This window comes from Ascidiella aspersa, chromosome 9 (assembly GCF_963924565.1).
Source record: "Ascidiella aspersa chromosome 9, kaAscAspe10.2, whole genome shotgun sequence".
NCBI lineage: Eukaryota > Metazoa > Chordata > Ascidiacea > Phlebobranchia > Ascidiidae > Ascidiella > Ascidiella aspersa.
The window spans coordinates 12,940,369-12,966,380 of record NC_139455.1 but is presented as its reverse complement, the minus strand read 5'-3'; the positions used below and the strand labels follow the sequence as shown (position 1 = coordinate 12,966,380).

The window sequence follows — 26,012 nt, the reverse complement described above, 5'->3', positions numbered from 1 at the left end:
TAGTAAACATTCTTAGATCAACGTCTGCATTACAGCATCTGCATTTACTTCTCCGAAATTTTCTTTCCGAAAACAATGCTATTTATTCAGATTTGCTGGAACACAACGATATCAGATGGCTAAGTAAGGGAAGAGTGTTGGAGAGATTTTGGTCAATACGGGAGGAGTTAATGGTATTAATAGAAGGTTAAAACAATGTGAAGGCAGATGCATTTTGGGGATTTTTAAGAGATGATACAAAAATGGAAATTGTTGGATTTTTGGCTGACATGATGTCGCACATTAATGAATTGCGTCTGGAACTTCAAGGATCAATGCAATTCGCGCATTTCAGAAAAAAAATTAACATTTTTTAAACATGATATTAAGAATCAACTTAACCATTTTCAGAGGCTTTTGGAGCAGTCTAAAGGGAAAGAGATGCCAGATACGTCGCATTTATTGAAAAGTTGATTGACAACTTTGCAGTGCGATTCGGTGACTTTTCTCTTGGAAAACCGTTATTACTGTTCATTTCAAACCCGTTTCTAATAACAAATATTGTAAACTTCTCAGCTGAAGCAAAAGAAACATTTGAATGGGTAGGTGTAGCCAAAATTCAACTTGAGCTAATCGAATTTCAGGAGAATGTAGCAGTGAAAGAAATATTTAGAAATTGTACGCCAGAAATGTTTTGGTCAAAGGAAGGGCTCTTTAGTAATTTTCCTCTTTTGCGCCAATTGGCAGTGCTAATTCTTTTCTTTTTTGGATCAACATACTGCTGCGAGTCTGTATTTTCAACCATGAACTTTATCAAGAGCAAATTTCGCGTCTATATGAAAACCTTCATCACTGCATCCGACTCGCTATCACTACATTCGAACCCAGATTTAAGGAATTAGAAAGAAACAAGAAATGCCATTCTCCCACTAGCTGGCTAGTTGAACAATAATGAGTGAACGGACCGCGGCAAGCTTGGAATTTTTGTGAATGGACTGAGTACCACTGTACTATAGGGTGCACACAACTAGTTTATTCAACAGATGGTCGATATCAAGTCAACCCCACAACAAACTGATGATGACGAAACTTCATACAACATATAATTGTGTCTAAATTATAAGTCGAAGTCGGAAATTTATCTCTTTGCGAACTATTACAAAATTGCTCACAGGTACTAGGAAACCTTTTGAAGCTGCTGACTGGCATATCGAAAACTTGTCATAAGCAAAGCCAGAGCTTAAACAAATCTACATCAATATATAATTTGGATAAATTAACTGATATTATTTTTTGGGGGCTGATAATTTTATTTATAAACTCGCACTGTTGTACTTAGTATTAGGAAATAATTATACTGAATATAACTGTTCAAAATCGTTTGTTTTAACTTTGACTACTTTATATGTCATTGGCAGCTGTTGCTGCTGCTAAATTAATAAAATTGGTCGTCCGTATATAAGCAATAACCCAGTGGTTCTCAAACTGGGGTCCGCGAGACAATTTTCTGGGACCCCGAAGCACCTAACAAAAAAATCTACACGACTCTCCTAAAGAAGATAATTTTTTGTGCAATAAAATTTTCAGGCAACTTACTTTTTCAAACCAAGCTCATTAGTTGTTCATTATGGTTGTTGCACGCTTAAAGTTGAATTGTCCATTGTGACGTCATAGTCTTGCGTTGTACTTGTGAGAATTACGTTTTTACAGCTTGCTGTGCTGCCTCTGTGGCAGACTTGGACAACTAGATACTTCTAGTTTTCTAATTCAATGAATTAGAGCGAAATGCGGCTAATTCTAATCTAATTTGCCAATTGCTTGTGCGCTCTAATTCCAATTCTAATCTAATTCGGATTTTACCAAAAATCCTACTTTGTCCAACGACATTTTTAGTCTGGTTAAAACAAAGAATTTGAATTCAAACTCTTTAGTTGAAACGTAATTTTCACGGAATAAAAATCATATGCTATGCTAAAATGCTTAAAAATTAGCACACACATAATTGACATGCACATTCCTATTAAAATACTACTCGATTTAAATGTAATTGATTGTGAATAATAAAATGTAATTTTAGTTCAAATTCTAGTTCAAATTCGTTTTTTAAGAATTCGGTAATTCTAATTCTAATCTACTTTTAAAAAGCTAAAATAAAGTTGTCCAAGTCTGCTCTGTGGGCACGGTTTTAAAACTGTTCGTGATTGCTAGACTAAAATAAAGTGATTCGTTAATTAGAGGTTAACATGATAGCAAAGAAGCCAGTGCACCCGTCCCATTGATACAATTAAAAACAATGTGTAATTGTGTGTTTATTTGTGTATATTTTTAAGAACCGTGAGCAATTAAAAAAATGGTGGGGGACCGTTGCGTAATTTTTTAACAAAAGTTTGAGAACCACTGCAATAACCCAACAAAAAAAAACGCAATATATATCAGTAAGAATCTTGTTTTATGTGCAAAAATTGAGATTAAAAACCCAAGCCATTTGTCCAAAAGACTTAAGCCGAATCAAGTCAGTTTAGTCGAAAAACTTAAGCCAAGTCAAGTTTTAAACACAGTGATTGCACTTAACTTAATACAACACTAATAATACTTTCATGAATCTTAATAATATAGCCAAAGGACTTAGGTGGAACCAGGAATGTTTAAAGCAAACGAAAGTGACCCTTAAGAACTGCCAAAAACCTCAAATATATGATGAACGTAAGAACAGCGTAAAATCAGGTAAAGAGCCGCATTTTGCTCGCTAGCCGTTGGTTGGCCATTCCTGCTGTGAAGTTTCCTGATGTGCAAACTCACGCAGAACATGATAAGTGGAAAGCTATGTTTTTGTTCCTTAATAGTAATTTAATGTAACTAAACATGACTGTGCCTTAAAATTGGAGCTTTTTTGTTTAAGTTAATGTTAAACAATATGTGTTTTTCCTTAAATGTTGTTTTATTTCGGGAATGTATAGATTCGGTGCGTCACAGCTTGCGAACAAGTTCGAAAACCGTAGTGCGTGTAGCGCCACGTATTTTCTGCACACACCATCTATCGGTACGAAATTCATCGCAATAATAATTAATTTATGCCAACATACAAAAATATTGTTTTGTCATGATGTTAGTAGGCTACCGTACAGTTTTTATTAATTTATTTCATATATTTTTAGCATATATTTAATTAGCCATGATCAAAGTACAACGATTACCTATAATTTCAGTTCATGTTGTGTTTGAGTTTCTTGTGCTAAAAAATCAGGTATTTTTCTTTCATAGTTAAAAATTGTAGTTTAAATTACCAATTAGGTTAATTCCATGCAATCTTATCCCAAATACTTAAAGTTTTGGAAAAGTCTTGTAAGTCACACTGCCACAGGTAAAAATAATGTTTGACAATTCAAATATTCTGATTAAGTCCATCGACAAATACGATATAATATCTACGACGAAGTTAGATTGAAACTCGTAAGGGAAAGACATACACCTGGAATTATTTTCAAACGGCTGCTTATCTATGCAACATTTAACTCAAAGTATAGATTTTCGGTCAATTTGGCACATGGCTAATTAAGTATATGCCAAAAATATGTAAACGAATCTAATTAAACATTTATTCTAGCCATGTTTAGTACTAAAATCACGAAACAACAATATTTGTTTTGTTTTGCATGAAATATATTGAGTCCCCTTTGTGTTCCCATAATTCACTTGGTGAACCTAAATCACACTGCTTTGTGTTTAGTAGTGTTTTGTACCCTGCGTGTGTCACGCAGTCACGCTTCTTTTATATCGTCCATGCTTGCTGCACATATATTCGTCTTTGTTTTTACGGTGTACTTCACGTCAGAGAAAAATAGGAATACAATTGGCATTACGCAACAAAGTAGGTGGCAGACCAATGTAGGCAGTACCAGCCATTATTAGACTATGGTGCCGTTACAGTATGTATATGGGCAAACAAACCAAAAATTCGACTCAGATTTTAATAGATTTGTTAACACAAGAAAGCAATTTGGCTTAGCTGTAAATACAAAAATAGAATGTTTGATACGTCTTATTTATGTGTTTGTCTATCCTAGACACTGTAACACCGATGTAACGCAAAAGAATTGCGCTATTGTTTTTGTGTACAACAAGAAATAGATTCAAAATGACCTAAAGCAGCTTTGGATAAGGACGTTTGATTTTTATATGTTCAAAAAATGATGCTATCATTGTTTATTTTTTGTAATGTTATTGTATGGGATTTGAGCATAGGGATACCGTGTTATAGTTAACAAGTTTGGTGTAACTTTTTGGCCGTTCTGATTATCTGTAAATGTTTGTTTTAACTTGATTGAAAGACATTATTTTCAAATTATGTAGGACGAGCCATGTCCTTAAGCCAAAATATATACATATATATTTTATGTAAATTTTGTGCCTGCATACCACTATGGGGCCAATAACCTTCACAACTTTTTTAAATGCAGCACTAATTGTACGAATCATTTTTGTCTCCCAATGCTCGTCGTTTACAAGTGCTACTTTAATTTAAATAAGCGCAATTTGTTTGCTGCACAACGCGCAACTTTATACGTTTGCTCAGGTCGAGTTCGACAGAAAGGAGCTGTATTTTACTGCTGCTTGTTTTATGACGTCAAGCTATTGCGTAATTTTGACACGTCATTCCTGAAATTTCCATGAACCCCTAAACAAAATCCTTAATCCGCCCCATGTTTATAAGTCAGTAAGAAAAGACACGGTATGCCTACTTAGTTTTGCACAAGTGTAGGGTGTTACGCGTTGGTCTTAACACTGTAAGTTTGAGTAAGAAATGAGGCTTTGGCCTTGAATCGTTGTTTGCCATTAGGCCTGTACATTTCTCTTTTTGTAACACCGGGGCAAAAAAGCGTCTAGATAAGTAACTAAAGACAAATGGTTCATCATAGTTTTAGTTAATATTTTTGGCATATTAAATTAACAATTCCACTAAAACATGCCAATAAAATAAGACGTTGGTATTTAAAAAAAAATTGTATGGTAAGCAGTTTAGTTTAAATTCAGGGTTAAAATAATTGCTAGAAATAAAAAAGACCCAGCGCTAGCATATTATCAAAATGGGAAATTGGATTATTATAGCATATTATCAAAATGGGAAATTGGATTATTGCATATCACGACCCAAACAATTAAGACACAGCAAACACTGTTCAATACATTTCTCCAAATCAGAGATACAAGCAAAAACGAGCTGAACTTAAACTAGGCATGTGTGGTAAACTCTGTCTACCGTATAGTCCTCAATAAGATATAATGCAGTTAAAAATTGTTAGATGTAATTCAAAACTAAATTTTGATAAAATATAGCTGAAAAAACAATTTCAAAAAGCTAACTTGAGGTTTTGCTAAATTTATAAACAAATTTTGTGTATGTTAATCGATTTCGATAAGTTTGATGTAACGTGTAAATGTTGACAAAAGTTTGAATTTTTTGCCAAATCAAAGAAAAATTGCCTCACTTATGAGTTATTTCATCTAACATATAGTGTGTATTTAAGTCTAACATGCTTACAGACATGTCTTTTACAATAACAAATGAGTATTTTGTAAAATTACAAAATGTTCTGCGGTACACTTGAGTCTCAAGGTCAGATTGGATAATATGTTTGTTTTTTCGATAACATCAGTGTTTGTTAATTTCCTTAGGTAAAAGTAGAGTCTAACAAACTTGTAGACCGTGAAAAGTCCAGTTAAAAGACACTCGCACGTTCCTGATACCTCTTTTATAACAAGGCGTCAACGCAAGTGCTGCAATTAAAAGCGTTTCTTGCTCGCGGCCCTTTTATTCGTGCAATTCTCCCTGTAAATATTTTGTTTCGTTTTACCGGCAGCTACTGGCGAACAGCAAAACAAATTGGTGCAGTTTAACTGTTACGTGTGGACAGCAGAAAAAATCAGTAAATACGAGAATGCATAAAATTGAAGTTTATGATATATATATATTTTTCTTTAAAAATTCTTCCTAATTTGCACTGTAATCAATGGTGTAGACAAGCGATCGTCAATTGTGCCTCATGTAAGACTGTGTGACCGTGGTACAAATAAAGCATTGGTAGGACTACGAAGGAAACTTGAAAACCGATTTAGAGTATGAAAAACGATTTAAAGTACGATATTACTTGTATCGTTAGAATTTTATTGACCTATTGAATGGACAGAGTAGTGTTTCTTACGAAACAAGATGATATAATGATTGTTTTTCTTCGCGTTACATGAACTGTGTATTACTTTTTAGCAGTTCAGATTCAACATCCTAAAAACACAATTTAGCACGTTATCACAATTTATTTTCCTTTTTTTCAATTATATATATTTTTTTGCTTTTCTGAAAACAGAAGAACAACAGATTCAAGAGTCTTTTAGATACAAAATGTCTTGAGACTGTCGAGTTCTGTTAACCTATTATTTGACTTTTTGATAACTTATTAATTTTTCTTACTTACAACAGCAGGCCAGACATGGCTCGGGGCGGATAGTTACAAGTTGACGCGTAATCCTGTGTGACTTATTGGACTCTAGAGTCTAGACAATGCTAGTAAAGTAATGTTTAGTTTGCTGTCCAAGGATAACATAAAAATATAATTTTGGGTGTTTTTTATGGTAGTTAGCTTTTCTTTATGATAAAATCGGACATATAATAGTGGATGAGTTCAACTAAGTTGGAAAGTGTGCGCAAAACAATAAATATACCCACCTAAAATAGAAATAGTGGTGTTTGACAATGATAAATGGCAATTTACTTGTCTGTACATAATCAAGTTTGTCGAAACTTCTTGTTTCTGTTTGCAAATAACTCTACACCGCTTCATTGCAATCATGGAAAAATCTGTAGTTGGAGACAGTTGGTATGGTGCTGTACGAGGTAAACAGCACAAGTTGCTATAAATGAATTAGAAGAAATTTTGTAGTGTACCACTCCCATTTAAAAACTTTCGCAATTATCTAAATCAGCGTGTTCAAACCACTTTTTTGTAAAATGTGCGCAAAATCGTGCTCGTGAAAATATGCTCACATTTTTAGGTGAAACATTTTGAGATTGGTAATGTGGGCATATATTCTTCTAATCTAAATGTTCTTCTAGAAGTCTGCTCCTCTAACTATTCCTCCCGCTCTTTTTAACGACTCCTTTAACTCTTCCTCTAACTTTCGTCCAACTCTTTTTTAAGTCTTTTCCTAACTCTTCTTTCAACTTTTCCTCCAAAGCTCTTCTGACTATAACTGTAACTAGAACTATTCTCCCTTTTAACACTTATAACTCTAACGCTAACTCTATCCTAATATAACTCTCTTTAAACTTAAACTCTGGAAAAATTTCCACGTACACTTTAGTTAAAGTGTGCACATTTTGCAATTTGCACATTGTGAAAAAATGCGCACTTTTTAAGACATTTTGAAATTACACAAAAAACGTCACGTTATGACGTAACTTGTTACGCCATATGTAAGATATTTCTATGTCCCCAAAACTTAACCCGCCCTTATGATCCGCCTAATGAAACCAGTTTCTTCGGATGGCCCGCGATAGATTATGGTTGGAGCACGCTGATCTAGATTCACAAAAATTGATTCCCAGTGAACCGACATTTATACTACAATAGTTTTTTTTGGTTGTTTGTATAGTGTTTCTGGTTTAACATGTAAGCTATAGAAAAATCTAATAATATTTCATAGGATAACATATAGATCACATACGTCTTATTATGATGGCCATAAGCCTAACTAAATCAATTGTCAATAGTTACAAAGATGCCACTTCCACCTAAGGAATTATTGCGCCCGACTGCAGTAACTAAAAATTTAACCGTTCTTGCTACAATTACGAAAACCGTTGAAAATTTCTATTTGATGGCATTTTGAAGGTTTTAAGTAAAATAGACCTATTTAATTGGTAAACTATTTCTACAGTATATATTTCATTTCATATTTTTATTTTTTATATATTTTGCATTTAAGCTGTCCAGACGGCGAAGAAAAGCTTTATTGGCACCAAACAGAAAATTTCTCAAAAGGAGCGCGCCAAAGAAGCATTTATTGCCCGAAAAAAGGCGGCACGATGGCGACGTGATACTCTTTCTTCAGTTAATTCTCTTCATCGAACTAGCGGTTCAATTTCTCGTTCCAACGCGAATCTCATAAATCTTGATCCATCATTACATACAAACCAACCTGGACACGATAAGGCGTGGAAACACTATTATGATATGACCGTTTTTAAGGACTCTAAATTAGACAAGAATCTACCTGGATTGGAAACAAATGGTTATTTACCTAAACTTGAGGTAAGTTAAAATTATTTTTCAGTATTCGCCAGTTGGAAGTCATGACTTCTTTTCATGTTTTTTATATTTATTAATAAATTATTTTTCTTTTAAAATGTCAAAATAGTGCTTTAAAACATTTAAACCTTTAGGCTTACTTGTAATTTTATATTTCACGTGTTTGTTAGCTTACATATCTATTGCCCGGGTACATAACGAACTACAAACAAACTTTGTTTCCAAAAAAATATATAAAATTTCTATAAAAATATAAAAAGGTTTAACACTATTAAATCGACATGTAAGCTAGGAAAATCATAATATGTTTCAAGGGAACGTTAATATAATAATGTTTTATAACAATTAACAAAACCTTCAATATTTTTAAGTAAAAGTACCTAAGTAGAGTACTTTTTAATACAAAAACATAAGTTTGCTTTCAGTTTTATGACTGTCAGTCCGCTTTATCATTAGTGTTTAATTGCCTGTACAAACCACTATAAGTTCATTCTCCCAATGTTAGCGAGTTCACATAATGAACATTTTGAGGTTTCCTTAATTTTTTTCCTCGTGCCGAAAGTTATATAAAATATATGTGTTGAACATATCAGCAACAAAACGCCATTTACAAAAATGGATCACATTTGAGAAGTGTTCTCGGAGGACCATATATAAAAGAGGACGTATGGTAGCCCTACCAAATATTAAAAGAAAATAATTTTATTTAAAGCAAACAAATTTAGCACTGAATGGGAATCCAGTTATATGTGACGTTCAAAAAATAAAGTATAACTAAAAAGGGTAACACCCAGAACTAGGGCTGCGGAGTCGGTTAAAAACACCCCGAGTCCGACTCCCGAGTCCGACTCCGACCAAAAAAATACACCCGAGTCCGACTCCCGAGTCCCGAGTCCGACTCCGGCCAAATGTAAGATTTTGTCGAATCCCGAGTCCAGCTCTGACTCTACAGCCTGTATTTTACCCATTTACGCAACTAAATTAAGGTGAATTTTTGGTAATCCACTCATATTGGTGTCATAATTGATTCACCCGCATTACATGGTTTAAAAATATTTCACCATTTGCTATTACACTTTTACAACCTACATTTTGCCGCCTTAACAATTTTAAAATTTGATACTGCGCATGCGCACGTCGGACTCGTGACTCGGGTAGTTTTACGCGGTCTTACTCGAGTCCCGAGTCCCGAGTCCGACTCCGGCAAAACAAACCGACTTCGTCGAGTCCCGAGTCCGACTCCCGACTACGCAGCCCTGCCCAGAACATGTAAATAGTAAAAAGAAAAAATACGTAACACTATTAAATCTAAACGAATGCAGAACAAAATGTAACAAGTTTGTCTAGAAAAACAATGATGTTAAAAAAATGCTCAAATGATAAAAGGGCGCAGGTAGAATGGATTGGCAAAGGAGGCAGAAATCAATGCAAAACAAGAAAAGAGTAGCACACTTAACAAGATTACCGAGTGACTGGTTGGTAACTATGTCCAACCTATTAGCACAAAAAAAAACACAAGTACAAAAATTATCATCAATATGTGCGACCGTAGAGAAATCACTGGACTAAACACTTCAAAAAAGTACTCAACGGGCCATACCAAGTACAACCCAGCGAAGCCTATTCCAGCCAAAGCTCTTGCACACCATGATTACTGCAGGCAACATTGAGCCTTGCTTGCGAAGCGGTGGAACGACCGCCTGGAAGGGATTTTGCCTGATCACTAATGGCAGATCTCGGAACCCTTCATCTTCAAACAGCACCAATGTAAGCCAGGCATACCAGGCTTTTTCAACCCCCTAATAGCAGTGGCTAAAATGACCATTTTACGCGGCTACCGCAAGATATGCACGCCATGTTGGAATGCGGAGTGTGATCGCCTTTACATCGCCTATCTGGCGCCGCCCCGGATCCTGAGTCCGAGGCAGAAGCTACAGTACTGTTCGTCCACCTAATCCAACAACGCCGTACCCTCCGTGCAGAGGCGACGGGATCCATCGATTTCACGCACTCAAGCAGGAAGGTACGGAGCACCATCAACAGACTCAGTGGCAGGTCGGCAACTTCATCCAATTTCCGACAATACCAATGCCTCGTAGTTGATACGAAATGTTCAAGCCATCAAGCCGCGAGTTATCACGACTCGTGGTCAAGGAAGTGTCGGCCATAAGGAGGGCCAGTCGTGGGGATGGAAATCTGCAGAGAGACTTCACCCCTGAGGATCTGTCCGCGGCCCATAAACATTTCAAGCCAGGTAAAGACCAGTTTTCGGACCATCTTTGCCCGGGGTTTTTGCTCCATCCTGGAAAGCCACTAATTGCTGGCTATGCGCTTTCCTCAATTTATGCTTGCACCACCTCAAGATCCAAAAAATCTAGAAAAACGCTACAGTGACTGCGATCCCAAAGCCAAACAAACCCTTGAATGATGCAGGTAGCTATCGTCCAATCTAGTATCTTTGTACCACGTGTATGATCCTCAAATGTTTAATTCACAATCGTCTTGAGCCAGTAATAGACCAACTAACTCAAAACATCGAGGATAGCTTTGAAGAAAAAAAAAGACCGGTGCCGTGTTTCTCGATTTCACGACTGCGTTTGACACTGTCAGGCTTCACAGCCTCACTTACAAATTGCTCAGTATGCTGCCGGACAAGCACATGTTCAGCAATGATTATGGAACTTGTCCCTTAGCTTTATTCTAATCACAGTTTCAACACAGTTTACAAGAAGTATGCATACTCTGACGCCTTTTGCATGCTGTTGACTGAAATGGCCACTCAAGTCCGGTGTTCGACAAGGCTGCATTCTGTCGGCCAACCTGTTTGCATTTACAATTTGTGAAGTATATATCCAGGTATAGTGCACTATTGTTGAGTATTTAGTCCAGTGATTCTGTTTCGAAGGTTTGCGCCTATAGGTGTAGGTCCTACTCAAAATTTATTTCAGGACCAAATTAAACAATGTAGTAAAGCCGCAGGCCCATATCACTAGATCAGGTTGGTCCAAGATTGTAGTGAGTAATGACCCTTTCACAATAATATTGGCGTATCCTTCGCGGGGTAAGCAGGCTACAGTAAGTCAGTATTTCATTATGTGTTACAGGTCATACCGTGACCTAATAAAAAGTTATCCTAAGAAAACCCGCTGTTTTTGAACTCGTGCAGAAATAATCAACTAAAATCTTATCGAGCCAAACGCAAAAATGGAAATGATTAAGTTTAAATTGGCAAAGCTTTTAATTTAGAGAAATACTTTGACGCTATGTCTAGTCAGAATATTTGTTAGAACATTTGATGGAGACCATACGTTGTGCAAAGGATTTGGTATACAAAATATTATACAAAATATCAAAAAAAAAAAAATATTTATAATATGACGTCATATTGGCATACACAGGAAAGGAATTGTACACTGTTTTAACAAAAACATACCCTCTTATTTAAATACATGCTAACTTTCCGCATTTATGTTTTAAACCATCAGTCAAAAACGCGGCTTCAGGTAATTTACACGGGAATGGTAGCTCAGAATATGCAAAAGTTGCGTCTTTCTCATTTATAAAGATATATCTCATTTATAAAGACGTAGCGCAGCGTTCAAAGCGGTGTCTGTTTACCCCTTTAGGGAAATACGTGGCCCAGTTTTAGGGATTTAAAGGGACATCCCAGTGTTATATAGTTTCACATTTTTTGACCTAAAACACTAAGTTTCTTAAGTCTACTTGTTTTATGGTGTAAGTATATGACGCCAGCTAAAAAAGGTCATGCCGATCCTGGTCCGGCGTCCCGCTTTTTTTAGTATTTTGCGATACAAAAAGTAAAGAATATACGAACTTCTGGTTTTTGACGAAAGATAAATGGTAAATTCAAGGTCGAATGTATCGACATCATCTTGATAAAGGCTTTTCGATACGTACTTGTATCGTCTAAAATTAAACGATAATTTCAAAAATCTCACAACAGTTTTGCTAATTTTATCATCGAATGGTGTCCATTTTTAAGCCATTTTGACTGTCACAATCTAGTTCCAGATATGATCCCAAAATAGCTGCTATGTATAAGGTTTGACTTTAATCAATCGAGGAAGACGTTTTTTGAACACTACGACAGTCAGTATAAAGCAGTGCTTGTCAACCTTTTTCGGATTGGTACACTCTTTTTACTTTTACTCAAAACTTATACACCCCAGTCCACGCATTACACCGAATCTGTAGTAATCCTAATCGTAAGAAGGATATAAGCAGGGCTGCAAGTATAGGAAATCCTTAGCATACCTTTATACAAATACAAAATTTCATCACTTATTTAATGCGAATGTTGCTGTTGAATTTGCGAACCGAAGCAGTATAGCCTTTGTTTTGAGTGCTCCTCTCATAAGCGTATAAACATCCTTGATAGAATTTTGGAGGGTTTAATTTTTTGGGGGGGTTTAATTTCAACAAGAGCAGAAAATCCTTTCTCGCAAAGGTATGTCGTGGGCATGCGAACAAGGATGGAAATCGCTTTTTCTCTGAGATTTCGGTATTTAGGAATGTTGAGAAGCGATACCCAAAATTCCACCCGATCAGTTAGAAATTAGTGCAGTTCTAAGCAAAAAGGTCTACAACAATTAGGGCATCCAAGGCAGGGCTGCGTAGTCGGACTCGGGACTCGAGGAGTCGGTTTGTTTTGCTGAAGTGGGACGCGGGACTCGGAACTCGAGTAAGACCACGTAAAACTACCAGAGTCCGACGTGCGCATGCGAACACCGAAAAGCCATCGCAGACTCGCCAAATCTGTCGATCCATAATGCAAGCAGAGCAAGCCAGAAAAACAACTGGCCTGCAGTGAGGTTCGAACTCACGACCTCCGGTCAAGCCGGGACCGTCGCTCTACCAACTGAGCTATGCAGGCTCAGAGAGGAGCGAGTCGAGATACAACCATACGCCAATACGCGCATTCTGTTAGTACAAGCAACTTCACATTGGGGGATCATCAGTCCGTATCAATCAATGAAAGACACACACACATATGTGTTTAATAACAAATAGCCGTCGCTCCCGGCTTGACCGGAGGTCGTGAGTTCGAACCTCACTGCAGGCCAGTTGTTTTTCTGGCTTGCTCTGCTTGCATTATAGATCGACAGATTCGGCGAGTCTGCGATGGATTTTCGGTGTACTATTGATACGGAAGCCGAAATCGCTGGTCATAAAGCAACTTCGTAATCTTTGGGAGTCGGACTCGGGGTATTTTTAACCGACTCCGCTGCCCTGATCCAAGGGCAGAAAAGTCTGACTTTTAGACCTTGAGGTCGTGGCAATGCACTAATTGTTCCTTTAGGTAAATTCCCAACATAGATAAATTGAAAATATTCGCTGAAATATAACAAAAGATAAAAACAATGTTAGATAGAAATAATAATACTTGACCTACCTGAACCCAAACGCTAACCCGAATCCTAACCCAAATCATGCGCGTTAATTTAATAATTATTTGAACGCTGGGTAGAAAGCCCAAACTCTGGTGGGCATAAGATAATTTCTCGTCCAGGGTATAAAGAAGGGTATAATGTTACGTCACACATTGATTTATTGGGGCCTGAAGCGTTTATGGAATTATTAAACATTTGAGTTAGGGTGCTGGCTAGCGTTTTGGATTTTTTGCTTAGAACTGCGCTAATTTCTAACGGATCGAGTGAAACTTCAGTATAGTTTTTCAACTGTTTAAACTCTGCATTTTGAACCAAATATGATCGTAGTTTAATAAGTTCACTGGTTAAGTAGCCCAAGTTACTCTTCCAAATGCGGCCCGCGGAACCAAAATATGTGGCCCGCGGTGTGCTTTTATTTTAGACCCGCACACAAAAACATTCAGTCGCAAGCTTTTGAAATTGCTTCAGGGCATCGTTGCAACCATATTTTGCTCTATAACTAGTGCAGTGGTCCTTAAACTGGGGGGGGGGGGGCGCGAAAATTGACAAAATCTGTATTAATTATGACTAAACTTTATGGTGATCATTGAATGGACAACATCGAGTTATCACACATTAGTTTTTTCTTTCGTGTAGAATATTCCTGTTGATTTTAAGGTTAGTATTTTCGTTTTGTGAGGAAAGGATTCCACAAAAACTTTATGCTAACGCATTAATCACGTGCTTAATTTACCCGCTCTGATCGGCCATTCGAGTAAAACATGGTGTGTGCCGCACGCACGCATGCGATTAAAAACGATATTTGTTAATACCGAAATTTGTTTAATTTTTCGTACTGTTTAATAAATAGCTCAAATATTCACAGAGAAAGTTCCAATACTGTTAATTCTTTGAAAATACTGTTCATTGTTACGACACACACTATTAAGTTTATGGCTTTTTAATCATTTTGTTTTCGCTTTTGAAAAGAGTTTTTGCGTGTTGCGTTCTGTTTTATAGGGCTCAGTTAGAAACTTTTACCCAGCATTAGGGTTGTTCAGATTTACCTTTTTTTTGAAAAATTATGTTTTCGGCTTGATTTCCCATTGTGTGTCACATAAAAATCAGTTTCTTAAGTTTACAAAACAATTGGACAAGATTTAGGGCTCCGCAGACACTCCAAGATTACAACACTAAAATTGCTAAAATCGGTCGAACCGTTTGACTTTTCCGGTTCAGGTTCGGTTCGGGTTCAAAGATTTTTTCGGAATCCGGTTCAGTTCCGGTTTCGGTTTTGAGCAATTTAAAAGTTCCAGTTCAGCTCCGGTTCGACCATCGCTATTTCAAAACCAGTTCATAAAGTTTCGGTTCGGATGCAATATAAGTTGCTTTAAATCTCAAAATGTGGGTCGATAAAAGAAGAGAATAATCTTTAAATTGTAAGTCATTTAATCTAAGTTACGTGACGTATTAAAAAAACAGCAACTCATTATTGAAATATCTAACAATTATAAAATCAACGTTTTATTTATTCAATATTCATATATTTTTTATAAAATTTTGAAAATGGCGTAACTTGACTCTGTAAATAGAAGTTGTGACGTCATGCTGGAGAGAACCGCTTTTATTTACAGGTTCGGGTTCGGATAAGGTTCCGGGTCTTTTACAATATTCTGTTCAGTTCCGGTTCGGCTCCTTAAAATCTTACAAGGCCCGGTTCAGGTTCGGTTACGGTTCGGACAAAATTGACCCAAAACCGGTTCCTAAAGTTCCTGTTCGGTTCTGGTTCGACTCCCTGTTAAAAACACAGAAGCCTTGTAATTTTTATATTAAACAATGGCAAGAAAGCATTACTAATCTATTTTCTAGTTTTATGTCACTTAAAATGTATTCTTAAAGCCCCCAAATCCATACTCCACCCGATTTTTAGAGATTTTTGAGTGTTTTTTAAATTCCGCGTTTCAAAATTTGGCAACCCTAGGTTAGGCTGGGTTAAAAACAGTTACATCCTTCGTATTGATGCAATTCTGGAAATAAATTGCTGTTATGCTTTATGTTTTTTGATTTTGAAACAAGGTGGTATAGTATAATATAATGGGAATTTTACCTCAAAATGGTCAGTGAGAGGAGGCAAAGTAACGCAACTGCCATTAGCATCGGCCTATTGTCATGCGTTATCTGGTACACCCCTGTACACCCCATCAAACTGGTACACCCTTTAAAAATTATGGTACACCCTGGGGTGAACGATACACCCGGTTGAAAAGCACTGGTATAAAGCAAGCACAAATACAAACCAAGTACTCGCATTGGGCTACAGCTGGTCTCTTGCCACGAGATTGCAAACTGTCCTTAAAATGCGTTCGATCCGCTCCACCTTAGGAATGTCAACACCATACCCGGAATACAAAACAGCCATTGTCGGGCACAAAGAAATCACGCAGCGCTAAGAAAACAAAGGCTGCAAAAGTCGCGCAATGCCCTATCCCCTATGGAAACCGAGTCGACCGATATGAAACGGCGTGGCCAAACCCATCGCCCAAAAGTTCGGCACAAAAAGGCTGCGATAGTTAAATTTGTAACATTGTCGTATTTTGACCTTTTTAATAAAATAAAATTTTGATTAAATTTTAATTTTTTGGCCAAGTTAAAGAATAACTGCCGTAATTATTGGTAGTTAACTGATACAAGTGTGTATCCAAACGTCTCAAGATGATGTCAATATTCAAGAGGATGTCGATCTATTCAACCTCTTTGGCTTTGAGATTCATTATTAAGTTATATAACAGATCCGTGTATACTATAGTGTACTTATAATGTACTATTTTGTATTTTACCTATATGGTACAAAACAAATTTGTACCTTACAAAATACCAGTCGTCTGTAATTTACAAATCTCAGAAACTTTTAAAAAATCCTCAGAAAAATATTGTGTCCAATACGTCAACCAAAATTGTTATCATCCAAAATTGTGGTAAACCGATAGACACTTCAGATTAGTGTCATACTAAACAACATAATAAGGATAACAGAAAAGTCCATTGGACCGAATCCATTAGTCGAAGTTTTCACGTCATTCAGGCATCATCAATTTGCCATTAATCAAAGGATCGGCCACATATGTTAGCTAAAATCCTAAACTCAACACAAAACATTGATAAGTAACACGTTGATCAAAAAAAAGCGTAACACGTTTGGGACCGTTTTTTGTTCGTTTTTATCAGGGTTTAACTCACCGTCCTAAGCGGCAATGTTTTTAATTTAATTAGGTCACGCATTAGGTCACGCGTCTAACCCAGTGTTTCTTAACCTTTTTCAGTTGGGGGCGAACCTAGAGACATATAAAAACGTGGTGGCGCATCTTACGAGCGAAGCGAACGCGAAATTTTTGAGGTGTACCGATATTTCTCTTAAATTGCCTGCATTTTTTTATTATATGGGTTTTATAGTTGCATATCTTTAAAGAAACTTTGAGACTAAAAACGTTATTTTTTTATTTTGCCATTTAAGTCTTATTCCGATTAATTTTGGACTTATTTCGACATGGTTTTTCCATTCGCTCGCGGCGCACCTAGCAGCCTTCCATGGCACACCAGTGCGCCGCGGCGAACCGGTTGAGAAAAGCTGGTCTACCTAATGCGAAGCCAAAATCAAACGCAAAACGCCTATTTTCGTTTGTTGTCTGGTCGACCGTAAACGCAGAATTTTTTTCTCTTTTATTAGTCGTTCGGGTTGGCTGATCAGCAAATGTGTTTGACAATTAAAAACAATAAATCAAGCGTTTTTTCTCGCTGAAAAAGAGTTAGGCACAGATGATGTATTGATGTTCCTCGCTGTTCGCTGTCTGCGCTAATATTCGATGTTGGTGTAAGTCTGCAAGACGTGCTTTTATTTTAGCCGACTTGGCACACAGCCGGGCGCAGATGATGCACTAATCGAATAACTCACATATTAAACGGTCTTGGTTTAGTTTCTCGCCTAAAGTTAACGATTGCATACGAAGCGGTTTTGCAGCTGGCGCCTGGCAGGATTGTTGATGACGCACCTGTTCGCTTTGCGTCTCAATTTTAGGTTTTGCTGAACGTTATTAGACGTTTTCTGATTAGTTTTTTATTTATTTATGACGTCATTAACGTCAGACGGAAAAAAGGAAAATTCCCTAAGATGAAAATTCGAACCCCACGTCCTTTTTGGATTTCTGGATACGCCCCTGCTTATATCCAATGTTAAAAGTAAACATTAATGCAACATCGTAATATATTATTATCGATCAGTGCCTTTTTTATGGTTCAAAATTTATTCGACAACAACACGTGCATTGACCACATTGAATAGTATACCTACTGCAAATCTACTGTCTACAAGTTTATTTTAGTTTTGCGGTCGTTGCGCAGTTACGTCGTATAACCAAAAGTAAGTCCAGTCAGTGGCTATGCTCGTAAGCCCACCATAGCAGATACCACTATAGTTTTTGTGTCATTTTCCAATACGATGCCTCGCGATAATTATCGCGAATTCGCAAGAAAATCACCATATAAAAGTTTTGCCATCACACCTTTGACTATAATCTGTTGTTGTAAATCGATATTTTGTTTTTCCCAAAATACCACTATTGGTGATTTGCGATACCTTAAATGCTGTTTCTTTTGAATCTATGAGAACGAGAGACCCAAATTGATGGTAAACTATATTCAGAGTTAGAAGAACCACACCTAACTATGGGCAGAAATATATATTACCCTGTTATTTACCCTCCACACTTACAATATTCCGTTACATTTAAGCGATACTTCATTCGTACCGTCGACATCATTCTGTCTAAGGTTTCTTAAAACGTTTCGCCATCAAATAAGTCTTGTGCGAAATATGCAATACATAAATACATTTAAGGTTAGGGTAACAAAACATTCGCTCCTTTGACATAGCAAACCCCCACGAAAAACACGTCGTTTCTACCATGACAAGATCTTTCAAAAAGGGATAACACATATTGAAAAGTTTAACTTGTTTCGCGCGTGGCGCGAAAATGTTTGGGTAAATTCTTTAAACACGCGAAAATTGACACTCGTCTAAAAAAAACTCGCGAGCCATGGTTTGACACCCCTGGTTAATGCAATTTGTGGTGAATCGACATGAAGTGACTATGGTGGGAATTTTGAAAATCCAAAATGGCGGCTTTCCCCAGGCCGATTTCGGAACCTTCTTTCGTTGATATTAGGTACTATGTACGATAATATCGGATCGGAGTCGATACCCGATACCAAGTGGTAGTATCGGTATTCGTCCCATACTAGGATGGTATCGGTGCCGAATATTAAATTAGTATAGGAATTTCATCCTTTAGTTGCGATCAACCACAACTATTCAACCCAAAAAGTGAAATTTTACAATACATACAGTATAGGTCAAGTATGACCAACTTATGTTTGATGGTGTTCGACTTAAATTTTTAAAGACTCACGATCGACCAGTTTTGAAAAAAACTCACAAGAACCAACGTTACAATGCACATTTGTTCTGTAACGTTTGTATTTGTAAATAAATAGTATATTTCCACTTTTTTAAATCGTGAGAGGTAATAATTTTAAGGAAAGAGTTTGCACTTATACACATACACGACCCGCCAATGTAAATCATCTGCCTCCCGCCAACTCTTTTAAAAAAACTGGGCAAAAGGCTGTTTCCCATTTTTTTTTGTTACGTGTTAACTATACGTAAATGTAAAAAAAGTTGGCGCTTCGCGCGAATGTTATTTACACATCTAGTATGTTGCCTTTCGAGGGAATTTAGACTAAAGGCGCTGTACCTAATATGCAACTATAAACAAAGGAAGTTCAGCCATATTGTATTCTGGATGCACTCCATTGCGTTGCGCTTTAGTTCTTGCGCATTTCAAATATTTACCACCATCGAAATCGCATTACCAGAAAAATTAATTTTTCGAAGTAGGTTCCTAGTTTAAAAAGGAGTTTAATGTTGTTTGATTGTTTTGACGCAAAGAAAAATTGCGTTGTGTCCGCTTTGCAAAGTAATGTTTACAAGGCTTCTATTGTAGAAATACGAGTTGAGTTTTAGAACGCTAATGTAAAGCTATTTTCAAAAAATGTTTTGAAAGAGTAATTAAAAGGAACTTTTACTGATGTTTCACAGGATAGCAGTGTTGTGTTTGATCAGGATAGAATCGGAAAATCTGATGTGATTTTATATGATTCATCAAATGAAAGTGAAAACGACATATTTTGGGATCGTTTTGAGGTAAGCTACATATGTATGATCACAACTATTAGTAGAGAGTTTAACACCTATATACTGAGCCGTAAATTGCATAATAGGAAGACATTAACTTATTTGCTTAGGCTTTATTTCATGTCCAAATACCATTGGAAAATAAAAACTCAGATCTGTGCAGGCTTTCAAAGTCTGTTGAAACAGCTAGCGTTCGACTCGTCACAAGTCCCGAGTTGCCACTCAAGCCAAATGAGTTGACTCCGTCGAGTCTCCTGCTACAGAGCCATGTATTCCACTCATCCCCGTTACCAAAATAGGTTAATATGCAGTAATCTACTTATAGAAGTGTCATACAGAACACTCGACCGCATAACGTACAGCAGGGGTCGGCAACCTTTCGTATACAGTGTGCCAGTTTATGAATAATTTTAAAATACTAACAACTCGCGTGCCAAACATTTTTCTATATTTGGTTTTGGCAACCAGGGCCGCGGAGTCGGTTAAAAACAACCCAAGTCTGACTCCGACTCATCAGTCTGTTTTTAACCCATTTACGTAACTAAATTAAGGTGAATATTCAGCCATCCACTTATAAGAGTCATGGAAAATATGCCACCATATTCGTCTATTCAACCATAAAAATTTACAGTTTGCTGCCTTATCAGTTTCAAATTTGGTGCTGTACATGCGCACGTCGGCTCGGGTTGTCTTACTCGAGTCTTGAGTCTGACTCCGCAGCCCTACTGTCATCTCACGTCTATTTTACGAATGATCTGACATTTAATTTACGCATCTGTGGAGACGCCATTAAACCTAATTTCATAAGTTAAATTCTGTAAAGATACTCTAACCCTGCTGGAAAAACGAACTGTCACGAACACAATACTGTGCCCGCTATTTTGGAATATACTTCGACGCTTTTCATCCGATACCTGGAAGTGTTAGCTATCAATTTCGCTTTTAGCTTTGTTTCTCAGTAGCACAAAAGCACACGTGCATACCCTGCTTTAAGGGCAGTAAACATCAAGCCAAATACATCGCATTGGTACTAGGGATGCTCAAAGTAGAATATCGAATCCTTGGATTGGAATCTAGATGGGATTCGAATCCAATTCTGCCGTTTATTTCGGGAAATTGGAACCGATGTAATTTAATGATTTGCCGCTGTTTGTTGCGCATAATTGTACAAACGCGTGTGGTAAGTTGGCCTGTTGTTGCGGCGACCAATTTATGGCGCTTGCTTTAAATGTAACGATGTAGTGCAGTGTCAGCGTTTTGTCGGGCGACTAATTACCGCGTCTCGCGATAACGTTCGTCTAATAATTAGATGCCAATCAAGCGTTATTGGGCGAGCAACTAACGTGTAATGTCTGGTGTGGAGTTCGCAATGCGTTAAGTTGCAAAAGTAATATTACGTTATGCACAACATAATTGTCAAGAATTCGTTATGTCAATAATAACTTTGTATTCTTTGCAGTACATTATTTGACTGCATAACAGATCAAGTTAGTCAAAAAAACACTAAGACCCAACAATGCTTTAAAAAACAGGACCGAATTGCTAAAGAGTTCTATGGACAGTGTTTCATTGTACTCACTATTGGCAAAAATATAAGTTTTGACAACAACCTCGACAGTTAACATATTACAGTTTACAGAACTGCTTCAAATGACACTTGTTAAGAATGTTAAACATATGGGAGATTTTTTTATTATCATATACGAATGTTAGAAAATTGTTTGGGCGATTTATTGCTGTGATTGTAGGCCCTGTGGGGTAGATTAAGATTCATCCCTTCCCCAAACAAAATCAAGGTTAAATAATTTAATAAAAATATACTAGGATTCGCTATTCTGGATTCGTTATTCTAGATTCGAAACCTATTATTCTAGAATACCTTGGGATTCTACTTTGAACATCCCTAATTGTGACGTAATACGAACGGTTAGTCGTAAACAACAAGTTTACAGTTTAGTTGGCGTGCCCTGAAAAATCATCTCGCGTGCCACTTTTGGCACGCGTGCCAGGGGTTGCAGACCCCTGACGTACAGAAAAATATACCATTTTATACGTCCCAGTATCCCACCTTTAGGACGTGCAGTGTGCGGACGGTTCCGAACTTGCTACCGCGCACGTCGGACTCGGGACTGGTCTAAAGCAGTGCCCCGCGACCCTTTTTCCTCCAAGAGAAAAAAATAGAAAGATGGTGAAGGTTTTTTTACTATTATGTATTTCGATGCTACTTCTTAACATCCACACGTGGCACAGCTGAGCGTAAAATTTGTGTTCAGCAAAACTAATTCCTGTATTTGCTTGCTTCTAAACCAAATCAGCAAAGATTTTTTAAAAATATGGTTACATTAGGCTACTGTACAAGACTAATTACAAAAAATTAGCAAATGTGGAATGCAGTTTGGTCGTCAACAAGGTAAAGTTAAGTTATTTGTGATTCCTCACACTAGGATTATGATAATTTTTTTGCCCTAAAATGTCCAAATTTCAGATTGACATTTTTAGATAACTAACCCTGCTTATTACTATATCCCTCTGTAAATGTTGTTTATCATGGACTAGACCCAGTTGTCTATATAAAGAATAATTTATGGCTACCAATCCGTGAACAGATTTATGTATTTTTACTAGTCTGTAAGTGGTTCTTAATTTTTTTTCTCGTTACGCCTTTGTAAAGTGTTGGACCAAGTGATAGGGCTTTAACTAGTTTTCACTACAATGATTACATCAAAGCCAATTTATTTATTTAATTGTTTTTGAAAATCATAATTAACTGCAGCATGCTTTCGTAAAAATAAGTTCAAATTCAAATGCTGGTGGATCACGCGCCTCCCTAGGAGGGCGTGAAGGGTGTGCAAGGAGTGCGCTCTCTTTAACTACTTTTTAGTCGTGACTAAACAAGCCATTCCAACGACAAACTGAAAATAACGATATCTGACATACGACAGTCGCGCTACAGCTACACCATTGATCGCAGAACCACGGATATTAACATGGCTACTACGCCCTACAACAGGTGCACTTTGACCATCACGAATGAGAGTAGATATTTAAGTTTGGGCAATTTTTTTTATATTGTTTCATTAATGGACAGAAATCGTGTCATAGATGTAAAAAAATGAGATCTACACGAAATAAGTTTACCCATAAAACTAGCTGCTATCGAATGAAGCGCCAGCTATGAACGGGTCTGCATATTGCAAAGGCTTGTGGATTGTATCTAATCTAAATCATTGAATTTAGACCACTTTTTGAAGCCTGCTAAAAGTCAGCAAGAAAGTTTTAAGCGTCTCCTTGAATAGTTCAAATGTTAGATATGTAACACATATTGAAACCCTTCTGGAAAGTTTTGTCACTCGGTTCTGCGATCTTTAACTGTCAAGGCCACAGGTGACGTTTCTCGTCAGCCGATTTAATTCGAAAACAAACTGTTTGAAATCCCCGCTGGTATCACACTGGGCTGCATCACAGTTGGAGATGATCGATCGTTGCGAGGAAGACCATCCGAAACCCTTTTTAAAGGAGGGCGTAGTTGTTTTTAAAATCAAGTGTCAATTAAAAAAAAAATGGATATTAAACGGGCTATACTAAAAAAACGTATGAAAGCATTTTTGTTTAGTAAAAAGGCGCCGTGCTTCGTGCACACTATCACAAATATTGTGTTGTGCAAAATCATATTTTCTGGAACGCTATTGAATTTACACCTAGCAATCCACCAACTTGAATGTTCGATTAAATATTTACTTTGTCAATTTAACATTTAGCTAAAGAAAACATTTCGCATAATTTGCAGGTTTTACATTTAAACGCTTTACTGCACTATCTGTCCAACTTTTATATTCCTCTGAAAACACTGCCGGTATAATGCTGATCATTTTGTCTATTAAACATATCGCATAGGGGCGCGAGTTTGGATAAATTGTGTCAAGCTGGGTGCGGCCCCAAAATTTAAGAACCCCGCACTAGACCTAAATCCCATGTCAGATTTCAGCCAAAGAAAACGACCCGTCGAGTCCCGAGTGCGGCTCGGATTTTTATCTATATGAGAATTTTAAGTGTTAATTACATTTTAACATATTTGTTTATAAAGTTAAACTTGTTTTTTACAGACCGAAACTAATAGAAGGGATGTGTACAATCATTTTGGAATACAGCCGCACCACCTAGAGGTAGATTACATTGTATCTGAGGCTACAAGCTGGAATTCTGATGTTATTCAAACTTCCTCAAAACATCATGAAACTGGAACCATAAAAGTGCCAACCACCAACAGAGGGCATCGTCGAGGCGCCGTGGTCGATGGACACAAAGATATGCTCGCTGCTCATGAAAAACTGAAGTAAGACATTTTTATATTGTGATGTAACCTAAGATTTCAAACTAAATTTGGCCATGACAGTATGTTTATTCGACCCCTAGACAGACAGTATGTCTATTTCGACAGCTAGCGTATAACCCCCAAGTATAACGTTAACTACAACATAATCGCATTTCTATATTTTATTATAAATAAACATCTTGAACGCTGCGTAAGTCGACTATCAATGACATAATATAATACCTCAGAAATTAAAACAATAAATTATACTTTGTTGTGGGCAACAAATATAAAGGGTGGCGGTTTATTTCTATCAGTTTTAACACAACTTGAAGATTTTTAACGCAAATAAAATAGGAATGATCTTTGCAAGTTTTCGGTAAACATCAGTTTACATTTTTTTTGGGTACTGTAGAAATTAAATGTAACTGGTGTTATTTTAACCGATTTCGGGATGTTTAAGCGCGCAGCAGCAAGTCATGCGAAGTTTTTATTTATTGAGTAAGTCATACAAATATTTACGCGGTTCATCAACTGCGCAGAAATCAAATTGCTAGATTAACGTATTGTTGCTCAAGCACAGTTTTGCGTGCTAACTTTGTTTAAATTTCTCACTTTTGTCCTAAATTACCCCAAAGTAATTTGGATAGATTATGGCGTGTCACGTGTCAAGCTTTAGCGGCAAAATGTGGCTTGTGATTTAGCTTAAACGTACGACGATGTATGCCTAAATATATTATGTTGTATCTATCATTTTATAGGTATGCCAAGTTGCTAAACCAGTTTAAAAAAATGTTTTCTTCCAAGTTCACCTATGCTGGTTTCTTGAAACAATGACTATTCTTCGGCTATTGTAATTTCTAGCTCATTGAATTGAATACATGTAATACCTTTTGACATTTGAGGACCGCTAAAAATCGAAAAATCCTTTCACGAAATGATAACCACAGTTTCGAAGGCACGATTCTACACTGAGATAACTAGGGCTAGTAAATAATACCCCACAAAGGACAAAATATATTATACAGGGTTACTACGCAATCTATAAACTTCGCAAAGTTTTTGGGAAAATATGTTTGGCATAATCCTGGTTAGAGGCACCATAATTAAGATAACCTATCTGTTGGTTAGCAGAATTCCCTTGCAAATCTGCTGAATTTTATGAAATAATATTTTACAGTAATGTAGCAAAAAGCTTTGGAACACAATACACGTTTTTTTTTAGTAATTTTAATAAAAATATCAAAGCCATAATATTCGATAAAATCGACATTTCGCAATTTACAGACGTTTCAGCAATAACTCATGCCATCATCAGTGTAAAAATCAAGTGAAGATAAAAGCGATAAAACGTAAAAAGAAAGCAAAAAAGGACAAAAAATAGCAGCGAAAAAGGGCGATGTATGCGTCAGTGCGTACCGCTAGGTATTAAAAAGATATGAGGGTGTCGAGGTTGTATCTATATTAAGTTCTGGTTTGTGATGTTGGATCATCAGCGACTCCAGCAAAAAAGGCGATATTTGTCATGCCGCGAACCCAATAGTTCCGGTTTGTTGAATTAACCTTATGTGTAGGATTCGCGAGCAAATGGGCACAAACTTCCGACTTAGGTGACGACTGGTGTTATTTCATACGCGTCTTTAGGTTGCGTTGCGTTTGGCCGATATATGTGTGGTTGCAGCTGCATCGCAGTCGGTACACCACGTTGGTTTTGTGGAGTAGCGATGGTGAATGTTTTAGGGCAAACCAGGAGGCCAGCTTTGTTCTCGTTCTCGTCTTAT

General features: G+C 36.9%; 1 protein-coding gene across 1 annotated transcript in view; it reads left to right on the top strand.

Annotated features, from left to right (window-relative positions):
* Positions 1 to 3,899: 3,899 nt before the first annotated feature.
* Positions 3,900 to 26,012, top strand: part of LOC146133049 (voltage-dependent calcium channel type A subunit alpha-1-like) — a 75,304-nt gene continuing 53,191 nt past the window's right edge. The window contains exons 1-4 of the mRNA XM_083397456.1: positions 3,900 to 6,868; positions 7,960 to 8,285; positions 19,824 to 19,928; positions 24,023 to 24,252. Coding sequence (XP_083253582.1) covers positions 6,823 to 6,868; positions 7,960 to 8,285; positions 19,824 to 19,928; positions 24,023 to 24,252 — 707 coding nt within the window. The 5' untranslated portion in view covers positions 3,900 to 6,822. The remainder of the gene's footprint in view (positions 6,869 to 7,959; positions 8,286 to 19,823; positions 19,929 to 24,022; positions 24,253 to 26,012) is intronic.